This window comes from Brassica oleracea, chromosome C9 (genome assembly GCF_000695525.1).
Source record: "Brassica oleracea var. oleracea cultivar TO1000 chromosome C9, BOL, whole genome shotgun sequence".
Taxonomy (NCBI): Eukaryota; Viridiplantae; Streptophyta; class Magnoliopsida; order Brassicales; family Brassicaceae; genus Brassica; species Brassica oleracea.
Window position 1 is genome coordinate 38,430,514 of NC_027756.1, and position 13,662 is coordinate 38,444,175.

The following is a 13,662-nucleotide window of genomic DNA, read 5'->3' on the forward strand; positions in this document are numbered from 1 at the left end:
TTCTCCCCCAAATGTGATCAATTCACAATAACTGCGTTTAGTTATAAAAATAGCGACTTGTATAATTGATTGCCCAATAACCCACCCGATTAAATTTAATCCAACCTAACCCGTGACCCACCAGACTTAAATTTAATCCAACCTAACCCATTTTTTTTTCTCCAACCCACGTAACCCAAAATCTTATGATAATAAATCACTTGTCGTTGGAAATCAAAACTAAAAATTACGGTTCGTCGTGAGTCGTTTGTGGGTTTTCTCTGACGAGTTGAATGCGAAAACCAAGGGTCTCGTTGCTGAAACGTGAATTCGAGTTGATGGATGATAATAAAATTGAGACGCAAGAAGCACGATTTGTGTTTTTACAAAAAAAAAGAAAAAAGAAGCACGATTTGTGTAAGTTCGAACTTTTCAGTCATTTGAGTTGGTTTCTGAGCAATTAAAAACGCAAACTTTGATGGCTTAGGAGAATATGTTCTAACAGGAGCAATGGCTAAAGAAAAGTATTACTAAGAATTCATACAAAGTGCTACTACCGTAAGGCCCGTAACATGACATTCGTTTGAACAAGTTAAACTAAAAAGTGCTGATGCACTGAGAAAGAAACATAACGAAACAAATGTATTGAAGCGTGAAAACAGAGCAGAACATACGCACTACAGCCGTAAAAACACAAAACATAGAATGAGCTGGTCAAATCCTTAGTCTTTGCTTGTCTGAGAAGGTTGTGTCACTTGAATGACTTCAGCACCAGAAGAACTTTTAGCGTCTTGCAAAGGGCAATGACATTACATTATCTTACACAAAAAAGAGCAAACGTGTAATCTAAAAGTGGAAGACAAACACACATAACGTACATGCTCTTTCGATTCAGTCTTCATTTTCTTCTTGGGGTGGATTTTACATCCAGCTGCATTGTGACCAGCTTCTCCACATTTGGAGCAATGCATTGTGCGTCCTTGTCTTCCAATTTTTTCAGCTTGTTTCTTGTTTTTCTTCTTAGGTGATTCGTGTTTTCCTTTGATTCTTGGAAACTTCTTTTGCTTCTTTTTCTTTTTTCTCCCAGGAAGTAAAGGCTCAGGTGGTTCAACAACTAACCTGTACAAACCCTTTTTCATCCAAAACCTTGGTCCTCTAACCGTCTTGATAGAGTCACTATAAGTCATTTGCCATATACTTGTGGAAAAAAATTCGGATATATATTTCTCCACATCTAAGTTGGCATCTATCATTGTCCCATATGCATGTTCACAAGGTATTCCTGTGATTTGCCACTTTCCACATGTACATGTTCCACATGTACATGTCATCCTAGTAGTGTTAACGTCGTATGTAGTTTCTGAAAGACGTGCCTCAAACACACCATGAGTACAAGGAGTGGTGATGCACTTGTCGGCATCTTCTTTCTCAGATTCAAGAATTTTAACCACATACTTTGTAAATTTCTCTTGACGCCTCAATGATTTTTTGTTCCTTTTTGCGATTCTTAGCATTGCTTGCCCTCTAATTGTCTCCAACATGGGCACGATCGCCTTAGCTCTAGCTGCGGTAATAGTAGCGTTAAATGACTCAGTGGCATTGTTGTCAACATCATCACAAAAGCTTCCAAGTCTATAATACGCCAAGGACCAAGTCTTTGGTTCCTCTTTCATCACATCTTCATACAAAGACATGCTATAGTCTTTCAACTTCTCGAGTTTCTCCTTGTATTCTGTAGTATTGTATCTCCAAGCTAGATTCCACACCCTTGGTTTCAGAAAATCTTTATTTTTGTGCTTCTTCTTCAGATTTTCTACAATATGCTTCACACATCGTCTATGCTCCGCCTTTGGTAACTCAGATTTGATAGCGCTTATGAGTCCCTGTTACATGAGATAATGTTAGATAGTTATAACAATCTGAAAGAAGATGATTGACTAGTGAAGCGCTAACCTTGGAGCTATCAGATATGAGGACTTATTTACTGCCATCTCCAAGACTCAAATCAAACTTCAGCCGCTTGATAAACCAACGCCAGTTATCCGCATTTTCAGACTGTACCACAGCCCAAGCGAAAGGATATATTTGATTATTACCATCACGTCCTACAGAAGTTAGTAAAATACCTTTCACAGCGACTTTTAAGAACGTGCCATCAAGCCCTATGATCAGACGACAAGTCCCTCTCCAACACCTTCTAAGGTTTTCAAAGCAAACATAAAGCCGATCAAATACATCCTCTCCTGCAGCATTATGGACAGTATCAAAAAATACACTCGAACCCGGGTTGGTCTTCTCAATTTCTTTAACATAACCTCTGAGGTACGCAAACTGGTCTGCATACTCCTTTTCAAGCCATCTCAATGCTAGTGTTCTTCCTCTTTTGCATTGATTTCTTGATGCTATCAGTTTCCAAATTTCTTTAATCTGTTCTTGAATCTTCTCTGGCATGAGAGCACTGTTCTCTCTCAATTTATCAAGAAACAATCTAGCTATAACCGGGCTTTTACGAAGCTTACACTTTCCATTAGGCGTGCAGCTATGATACTTGTACCGAGTCTTCACTATCAACTTCTGACTTGACTTATCATATGAGCAATAGACCCTCCATTTACATTTTCCCTTAATACCACACTTAAAGCTAAGCTTTGTCTTATCCCATCTTTGTTGCTGAATGTTTCTACCTTTGTTCAAAGCATAATCCAAGACAGCCTCTTTGAACTCAAAACCCGACCAGAAAGTAGTTCCCACATCTAATTTATCATCTGATGTCTTCTTGCGTTTTCTATCCCTCGTATCAAAATCATCTTCCTCTTCATCGGAGCTGTCAGGAATAGTATTTCGACCAAAGAACTCTTCATCCACAAAGTCAGCCACTGATTGCTCTATTTCATGCTCATAACGTTCCTCAAACTCTTCTTCCTCTTCAGCAGAAGCAATTCCCTCGTTCCCATGTCCTTCAACATTACCATGACTGATTTCTTCGTTCCCATCTGCTTCACCATAATTGATTATCTCCTTTCTATCTTCTATCTTCTATCTTCTTCCTCTTCCATATTCTTTTTCACAGGTTTCTTTCTGATTTCGAACTTTTCATACTCCTCGTGTTCCTCAGACTCCTTCTCCGGCGTCTTAAAAGGATTCATAATCATATGATTTTTATCGTCGTCCTCCATTGTTCCCTTGTTTCCAAATCTCTTCTCCGGTAGTTTCAAAACAAAAATATCCTTCTCCCTTAAACTCACCCAAACCCTAATCTCTAATATGAATTTTCAATTAAAAATAATTTACTGGTCAAAAGGATTGGTTTTCTTTGGTTTAACATAAAAACGGGTTAGGGTTGATTAAATTTACGTCGGGTGGGTTATTGGGCAATCTGACCGATGAGTCTGTAAGTACGGGTGGGATTAGAGTTGGTTTAAGTAGTATAGGGGGGATAGTGATGTCAACCCTATATAAATAATGATTATAGATGTCAATAAAGATAATTTCAAAGAATTATATATATATATATATATATATATATATTGCCAATTCAAACTAACACTAATTTTCAAAACGTGCCATAATTATTTTCGTAATTCAAATTCACAGCGGATTCATTGGAATATTTTAGGAAACAAACATATATATTGGTCAACGAAAATAAATTTAAAATCAATTAGTGTCGATGAAAAAAATGACTATATGATTCGGTTTCGACTTAAAATGTCCAGTACCAAAATCGTATAATATTAATGAGTACGTATATATTCCGAATTAGTGTCATATTTAGCTCAAAATATTCCTAATTTGGAATATTATGAATATCATGCATTATCACGCAAGTAATGCTAATTGGCAATGCCCTTACGATTTTTGAAAAGTTATAGCAAGGGAATAAATGCCATAGTTGAATGTTAATAATATATATTAATCGCGTAGTACCTTATTTTTCTCAGTCACATAATACTTTATTTTTTTAATAGCGTATTAAATTAGTTCCAGAAATAAGGCAATATTTGTTTCAATCATGCAATAATTGGAAAATATTTTGAAACTAATATTCGCATTCACTGTTGTTGAGTATTATTTTAAATATTTAAAAACAAAAGAAATTAGGAAACTAATAAAGTTTCTTATAAGTTTTAAGACAATTCATTACATATTCTCCAATTCATAATGACATGATTGACAATCACAATTTGTTTTAGGAAACAATATCATTCTTTAAGTGTGATATTAAAACATAATCGACATGTATTTGTTTTATATCTAAAAAAAATATTTGTGTTTAGATGTTGATTCACCGTCTTTACTTCTGTCAATCTCTTTGAATTTCATAACAACGTGTAGTCATATAGACGATGAGATGGAGTGGAAAAATGTAATATGAAACTTTTTGGTACTCTTCTTTTATTAACTATAGACTGATATACACATTTTTATATCTAAAAATATATTCCAAAAACAGTTTCCTTTCATAATTATAAACAAAAAGCATAATCAAACAAATTAGTCACAGTGCTGCATGAATATATCTTCCTTGGCCAAAAGAACATCCCTGGTTTTATTAAACTATGTTTTCTCGGGTTGAAATTCATTAGTTTGGCTACAGTTCTCATGTTCAAACTTTTATTTCTTCACGTACTTCAATCAAGTATCATGAACGTGGGTGATATAACTATCATATAACTATCATGTGAACAAAACATTATGTTAAGGTACAATTAATGAATAATGGTAAAAAATGTAATAAGTTTGGTAAAGAGAGAGAAATTAATTAGAGAAAGTGAGAATGAATATGGTGTTGCCACCTAAAAAATGACATTCTTGTTAATAATACATGAGCATAAAGTTAGTCTCCAATAATGCTCATATTTTAATACTAAAGGGGATATGTTTTCTCAGTTGAGATTCATTAGTTTTAGCTACAGTTCTCATGTTCCAACTTTTATTTGTGCACGTACTTCAATCAAGTATCACGAACGTGGGTGATATAACTATCATATAACTTTTGCCAGCTCTACTTAGTTTGAAAAGAGTCAGCAAAATACAAACCGGTAATAACCCAGAGTAAAACACGTTATATATTCAAGTAAACAAAACATTATGTTAAGGTACAATTAATGAAACATGGTAAAGAATGTAATAAGTCTAGTAAAGAGAGAGCAATTAATTAGAGAAGGTGAGAATGAATATGGTGTTGCCACCTAGAAAACGATATTCTTGTTAATAATACATGAACATAAGGTTAGTCTCCAATAATGTTTCTATTTTAATACTAAAGGGGATATGTTTTCTCGGTTGAAATTCATTAGTTTTAGCTACAGTTCTCATGTGCACATATTTCAATCAAGTATCATGAACGTGGGTGATATAACTATCATATAACTTTCGCCAGCTACACTTAGTTTGAAAAGAGTACAAAGCAAAATACAAACCGGTAATAACTCAGAGTAAAACACGTTAACAAACACGTTATATATTCATGTGAACAAAACATTATGTTAAGCTACAATTAATGAATAATGGTAAAGAATGTAATAAGTCTAGTAAAGAAAAGACAATTAATTAGAAAAGATGAGAATAAATATGGTGTTGCCACCTAGGAAATGACATTCTTGTTAATAATACACGAATATAAGGTTATAAGGTAGTCTTCTAATGCTCATATTTTAATACTAAAGGGAATAGACATTTTATACGGACTCACTCTTTCTATCTTTAGAAACAAAATTTAGTTATTATATACAATAATCTGATTAGAGGTACATACAACATTCAAGCAATAAAGAATCAGTCATAAATAAAAGATTAACATGTCTAAGGGTGAAAGTGTTGTTTGTTTCAGCATCCTTTTAGCGATATTTTTGGTAATTTCAACAGGTAACTTTAACATAGTTTTTAAATTTCCGAAAAGCATGTGTTTGATTTTAAGCATGATGTGTATTACATCTGGACATTCAGATTTCTTATCGAAATTAAGTCGATTTCTATCGGATCTGAATCTTTTAGGTTTATAAATATTTGGAACTAAATTGGAATTTATAATTTTCGGTTTGGGTTCAGTTTCTACATTGATAAAAGAAAAAGATTTTGATATTTACATAATTAATGTCTTCATATACAACTCATGTATGTATTGTATTATGTATAGAATCTTACTCACTCGACTCGCACGAGGCCCAAAAAGAGGCCGACACAAGACGTCGGGATTTCCATCCCAAAACGAGCCCGTTTTGGCCTAATTCTTCCACTCCATAGCCATCGTTAAACAAGCTTAAAAGGAGCTTCGCTTGACAACGGTTGGCAAAGCTGACTTCCACAGGTTTAAACCCATTAGTAGCTAACCACAGCGGCCATGAAGCAAAACTCTCCACCTCAGCAGTAATAGCTATACGTGTCAACCAATCCGAAACCCAAGGTCCAAAAATAACACGCTCAACAAATCCACGAGCTGGGCCTGCCTCTAGGGAGTCGAATATGGCTGAAAACTGATGTAGCAAGTCCATAAACCGATAAAGGAAGCCTTGGTTTCCCACTAGACCAACTTCTTCGTGAACAAGCGTTACAAGTTTCGGATTTAATGTTTTAGCTTCCGATAAAAAGGAAATAATGGAATTGGGTGGTTGGTGACTAAACCGAGGGAGATGCAACACACAATTGATCACCACTGCTTCTCCTCTAACAAGCTTTAAGGACGATGGGTTGAATGTGTCGCTTTCCATTCTACAATGGTGGTAAGAGAAAGGCTGCCCTATGGATTCCGCGAACGCGGTTAGACGACGCCCAGCCTCTTGGACGGCAGCAACTGATTTTTTACCGTTTGTGGCGCGTGACAAAGCCGTGATCCTAAGATGTTGGGCCGAAGGACCTGTATTTCTAGACACCAAGGCCTGCATCAAGGAGGGCCATTGAACACCATCCGTGATATCGTAGTCCACAATATGGATTCGCCGCTCATACTGTACAGCTTCAAGAATAGCCTGTGTGGCGGTTAGGTAACCAAAGTTGATGTAAGGAGACATATTCTGCAGCATTTGGAACGCCAACATCACGTCCACCCGGTCATGAACATCAGGGTGTTGGTGGGGACCATATTGCCGTTGAACATTGGCTTCTTTGTGCAACTTTGAGAGGCCATTGGTGAAGTGAGCAGCTAATCTCTCCATGTTGGTTCGGTCATTGGTTGAAGTCATATCCTTTAGCTTTGCAAGTAAGACCCGAGTTAGCTCTCGGGTTTTGTCGGCGCCAATTGATGCATCTGCAGCAGCCACCAGTAAGTGAACCAACCTCAATCCCTTTGATTCATCTGCCTCTGCCTCTACATCATGATCAAGCTCATCAGCCATGGACAAACCTGTGGATGAAGAGTTTGAAATTCCCTCTTGGCCATGGTAACAAGGCAGCACTGGAGGAGATTCTGTTGTGGCTCCTTTATCACTCATCATAGATTCAATGAGATCGTGGAAGTCACAGTCCCAATCCATATCAAGAGAGATGATGCCATCATGTTGCTCCACACAGGAGGAGGTGCTTGTGGCTGTGGCTGTGGCTGTGTTGTTAGAGAATAAGAGATTAGGGAAATCATCGTAGGGATGATTCATGGTCATGGAGATAATAAAGAAAAATGGGCAGTGCATAATTATATAGGGAGTGTACGGACATATAGTGAAAACCCATAGAACATATGTTATATATTTTGAGGAAAATCTTTAAAGTCAAATCTAAATAGATGGTCCCCTTTCGGTGAACAACTTGTGGTCCATCGAAAATGCAGCAGGACCACAATGATCAAATGGCTAACAAATAAAATAAGTGAGAATTGTTAGCCTAATAACACTAAATAGGATCTGTGCAGTTTTTCTTTTTACAAGTTTTTTTTTTATTTTCTTTTGCTTTCAAACTCTTTTCAGTTTTAGTTATAAACATTTAATTATATATGGATGATTGTGTTATTGCCGACATTGATATATTCGTAAGCGTAAAATTAATTTACGGTATACAAAAATCCGATAATTATGTCAAAGATTGTACTTTTGTAGCTAGTTTGTGTTCGTCTTTTTTGTCAACACTAGTCTGTGTTCGTATACAAATCACAAATGTTAGTTTGTCTTAGTTTACAAATTATAAGTAATTAGGAAGTCATATAGTTGTCAAACTTCAATACTAATCAATGTTTATATACTTTAAACAAAATCATCAACCTCCAATGAAACCTAATGGGTGACTAATTAAAATATTATGAAAATGCATATCGCCACAATTGCTGAGAAGAGAACTTGGTGAACCAAACAGAACAAAACAAAAAATTGTTAGAGACTTGGTTTAGCTTCAATAATTTTAAATCAACTACTCAAATAATTCAAGAGACATCAACATCATTAAAATAATTAATATTTCTTCTGTTTCAATATTATGCATATTTTAGATTTTTCACACATATTAATAAAACATCTAATAATGCATAATTTTTATACGATTATCTTTTTCCCATAATTATAAACCGGTAGGAATCAAAAAGTGAAAGTCTTATGAAATTTTTAATTAATCATTGGTATTTAATAAAACATGCATTGAAAATACAAAAAAAAATATATTTTTTAAAAAATATGTAATTTTATGAAATGGATGGAGTAATTTTTACGAACTTCTTTCACAAATTCAAAAACACTTTGACTAATCTTATCTATACTATTAAAACATAATCCCTATTAAGATTATGCTCTTAGTTTATATAGATATTTACAATGTCATATCATTCCCATTTTTAGAATATTTTAAATTATTTTCGCTTACCAAAATATATTCACTTAAGCATAAATAAGATTTTTTAGACACATCACATTGCAGCCATTCTTTAATTTGAGCTTACCAAAATTAATTAAACATTTGATACAACTTATTTCTTTATCCATGACTATTATTTACTCTTTCTATTTCTATTAAATAATGAGGAAAAAGTAGAAGGAAAAAGTAGAAGGCAGTGATGAAGCTGAAGTTTTTAAAACAACATATCATCAGAAACTGCAACACTCTATAGATGATGGTATCATATTAGGTAATTGGATTAGAGGATCATGAAAAATATTTTGAACATCATACTCTTATATTTTTTAATAAATATTCACATCATATTTTAACAACTTTACACCACGAAAACGTTGAACGTCCCCATGATTAAACAATGGATTTACAAATTTGAACTATGTAGTGCATTTAACATAATTGGTTAGACTTATTCATCAAAAAATTTGGAGAGTTTATTCAAGTTACTATTTTGTTATGGCATATATCATCTAAAGAGAAGATATGTTGTGCTTTTCAGGTATATATCCTCACATATATAATTTAAAAATATATGTTCCATTTTTTTCATTTCTTTGATTAAAATATATTCTTTAAAAATATAAGACATGGTTGAACGATGGATTATCACATTTCAGTTTTAAATTATTTAATATGGAACGGGTTAACTAAACGGATTACAAAAAAAATTTGATTTCGATATAATATTATATATAAACATACTATATCTATGAAAAATTATATCAAAATATATGATATCTATAAAATATTATAAATTAACATAATATATATTAAACGTACAAGTAATTTATGTTAGAACATAACATATAAAACTAAAATATTAAGATTTATGGTAAAAATATTTAATATATGTGAGAACATAACATATATAACTGTAAGAATATTTTTCGAATTCTTTTTTTAAAATTACTCTTCACAAACCTAAACAATGAACCGCATTACAAAGTTTACCTAATTTACAAATTTAAGATCAAAAACTCAATTTTTAAAGTAGTAATAAAACATATCTCTCATATTTCAAAAATAATTTCCTATCTAAATTTTAAATATTTTCTTCAAAACTCAACATCTTAGATTCTCTAGAAATTATAATTAAAATAAATAATTTTCACAACTTTATATGAAAATCAGTTACAAAATTGTTTTAAAATTAAGTACATAAAATATAGTTTTCTTTAAATAATTTTTTGTCAACGATAAACTTATTCCGCGCTTTTAAAGCGCGGATCAAAATCTAGTTGTACACTAAAACACGCAGCATAATTTACCTGGCAAGACAAGTTTTTTTTTTTTTCCAACAAGTGACAGAAGCAGTGATGCAATCCAATCAGGTGGTCACACTCAAACTTTCTCCCTTAATCAAATTTATATAATATATAACAGTACTTATTATATTGTTATAACCAAATCCTACAATTATAACCAGATCCTACAATAATCCAATTGAAAATATCTTTGCAGCTTTTCTATATAATGTAAAAAAAGATTTTTCTATTCATATCCATAATCATTCAGGATACATCTAGACACATATATTAAAAAAGTAAAAGATCATTTTCTCAAAATATTTAATAAAACCAAAATGGTTGGTTTCAACCAGATTGCCAACATGAACAAACCGATTTAGCTCTTTCAAAATCGGTAAAGCTAAGGCGTTCAAAGATCAGTTGCATGAGATATATAGGAATCTTAGACCAGCAACGAGAGTTTCTTCGGGTCACTAAGACGGCCGGAGATTTCGGAGAAGTAGGAGGAGATCGGGCTAAGGCTAACGGTGGTGAAGCCGTCAGACAAAATCTTAACGGCTAGGCCTTCGGCTCTGGGAGATGATCAAATATTCATTCATTTTTAACGAAACAAAAAATGTGTTATTTGGCAATAATCATTAGATTTTTTGCAAAAATAACTCAAAACTTAAAGTTAAACAAAAAATTATTCCATAATTTTTTTTTTTGGATTTTTCATTTTTATCACAAAATTATTCACCAGAAAAATTCGGATTATTCACGAAAATATCATTACATTTTTTATTTTTTTTCGAAAATAGTTGTTTTACTCAATCATCCTCATCTTCCTCTTTCTCTTTTATTTACAAAATTGTCATTGTCATCAATACATGAACCATAAACAAACAATTTGAAGCTTTAAATGCATCTAAACAAAATCTAGTTCTTAATATTCTTATTTCTTACACACACAAACCATTTTCCTTTCACTTCTCTTTTACTTCATCCCAAAATCCCAAATTTTTATTTCAAAATTTATATGCTTACTAGGATTACTCAAGTTCATGATTCTTGGTCAAGAACGAGTGAGTAACTTTCATTAAAAAATGATGTGTGCTTGGAGAAGCTAAACATGAACTTCATTGGATATAAAAATGATTTTCAATATTTTTCCATATCTGTTCGATAGAAGACTTTCGTGTAACGAGAAGACTTATATGGAAGTCTTCTGGTCAATGCAGATGTTAGTTTTGCAATTGACTAAATGTCTGTTTTTTAGAGACGACTTCTCTGGAAGTCTTCCAACTTTTTTTTGTTAACAAAAAAATATCGAAAATCCCAAAAAGACTTACCCGTAAGTTTTCTAGGATAAACTAGTTAGTTTTGCAATTGACCGAATTGTAAAAAAAAATTGACTTTTCTAGAAGACTTACATAGAAGACTTCCAATAACAGAAGACTTACATGGCAATTGGCGGTGGAAATCTTCTCACTGTCGGTGAAAGTCGCCTCAGATTACTTTTACAATTGAAAAATAAAACTTAAATATTTAAATTTATTTAGACGAGTTTCATGTAAGTCTTTCGAGAGAAAACTTACACAGAAGTTTTCCAGAGTTTTATTCTGAGATTATGGTCAAACTTTTGGTTATCACAGAAGAGTTCCATGTACATGGAACTCGTCTAGTTAAAATTAAATATTTAAGTTTTATTTTTCAATTGTAAAAGTAACCTCAGACGACTTACATGGAAGTAGTCTAGTTAAGATTAAATATTTAAGTTTTATTTTTTTCTGGTGGAAGGCTTCCATGTAAGTTTTCTAAAAAGTTAAAATTTTGACACAATTCGGTCAATTGAAAACCTAACAAGTTTATCCTAGAAAACTTACCGGGAAATCTTCTCTGATATTTTTGATATTTTTTGAGATTTTTTTCAAAAACAAAAGTAAGTCAATATTTACAAATGAAGACTTCCAAAGAAGTTTTTTCTAGAGTAGACTTCTATACAAGTCTTCCTTTGTAAATTTTCAATTGAAAAAATGACCTAAATGGAAGATTTCTTAGAATCCGTGGAAATCTTCGACGTCAATGTTTAATAAACTTTCATTCTCTATAGGACTATAATTTTTTTAGCATTTTCTTGCTAATTCATGTATAATAGTCGAAATTGAGGCTACTGAATGAAATTTGTAAAGCAAAGTAATGCTGAATTTTTTTGTGTTATTGATCATGAGCTTAGAGCTCTTTATATACAACTCGACTTTGGCCTTATCTACTTAGCCGACTATATTAGAGATAAACCCTCTGATATTTACATCATTATCTAAATATTACATATCATTATCTCATTATCACAACACTCCTCCTCAAGTTGGAGTATGCGTACTACAAATGCCCAACTTGGACATAAGATGATTGAACTGAACCTTCCCCAAAGCCTTTGTTAAAACGTCCGCCAGTTGCTCTTTAGTACCAATATGTGCTGCAGTAATCACTCCTGACTTCAGAGCATCACGCACACGATGACAATCGATCTCTACGTGTTTAGTGCGTTCATGAAACACCGGATTCGTGGCTATATATATCGCGGACTTACTATCACAGTAAAGACGAGATGGAGTTTTCTGCGTGAAACCCAAATCCCTCAAGAGCTGTCGCAGCCATTGCACCTCACGAGTTGCAATAGACATGGCGCGATACTCTGCCTCGGCCGAAGAATGCGACACTACTTTCTGTTTCTTTGTTTTCCAAGAAACTGGAGAACCTCCTATCATGACAACATAAGCAGTCAACGACCTTCAAGTTAGTGGACATGCCGCCCAATCAGCGTCGCAGTAGATGGAGACCTACAGATCCGTTTCTGATTTGAGCAATATCCCTTGCCCGACTGTCCCTTTGAGAAACCGCACCACACGCAGTGCTGCTTCCATATGACCTTCTCGTGGTTTCTGCATGAACTGAGACAGTATATGTACTGAGTAAGATATATCAGGTCGCGTATTAGTAAGGTAGATGAGCCTTCCTACTAGACGTCTATAACGCGCCGGTTCAGCCGTGAAGGGGTTGTCGTCTGTAGCAAGATGATGATTCTGTTCCATGGGAGTTGCAACATGCTTTGAATCAACCTGATCAGTCTCCTTAACAATGTCCAAAGCATACTTTCTTTGACTCAGCACAAAACCTTCTTTATTACGCCCAATCTCGATTCCAAGAAAGTACTTCAACCTCCCTAGATCTTTCATGTGAAAACATTCACCAAGATAGCCTTTAAACTTCGTAATTGCTTCACCATCATTCCCACAAACAATGAGATCATCCACATAAATCAACACTCGAATCTCAACAGTACCACATGAGTAAATGAACAAAGAATAATCGGACAGAGATTGAACAAACCCTGCCTTGACCAGTGCCTTTGTGAGCTTTTCAAACCAACACCGAGGAGCTTGCTTTAGTCCATAAAGAGATTTATGTAACCTACACACTTTGTTTGGATCTGAGTTATTGACACCCTGCGGAAGCTTGATATACACTTCTTCCTCCAAATCACCATGGAGAAAAGCGTTGTGCACATCCATCTGATGTACCTCCCAATCCTGAGTAGCTACTATCTTCAATAGGCTTCGTACCGTACTCATTTTTGCAACTG

At 33.9% G+C, this 13,662-nt stretch overlaps 2 protein-coding genes across 2 annotated transcripts; both read right to left on the bottom strand.

Moving 5' to 3' along the window:
• Positions 1–730: 730 nt before the first annotated feature.
• Positions 731–3,155, bottom strand: LOC106314955. The gene is made up of 4 exons (XM_013752749.1): positions 3,070–3,155; positions 2,041–2,953; positions 858–1,862; positions 731–769 (listed from the first exon to the last, which is right to left on the bottom strand). The coding sequence occupies exons 1-4, from the start codon at positions 3,153–3,155 to the stop codon at positions 731–733; spliced, it is 2,043 nt and encodes a 680-aa protein (XP_013608203.1).
• A 2,967-nt stretch (positions 3,156–6,122) lies between these two features.
• Positions 6,123–7,774, bottom strand: LOC106312867 (scarecrow-like protein 26). The gene has a single exon (XM_013750547.1). The coding sequence runs from the start codon at positions 7,602–7,604 to the stop codon at positions 6,123–6,125; it is 1,482 nt and encodes a 493-aa protein (XP_013606001.1). The 5' UTR covers positions 7,605–7,774.
• Positions 7,775–13,662: the final 5,888 nt, after the last annotated feature.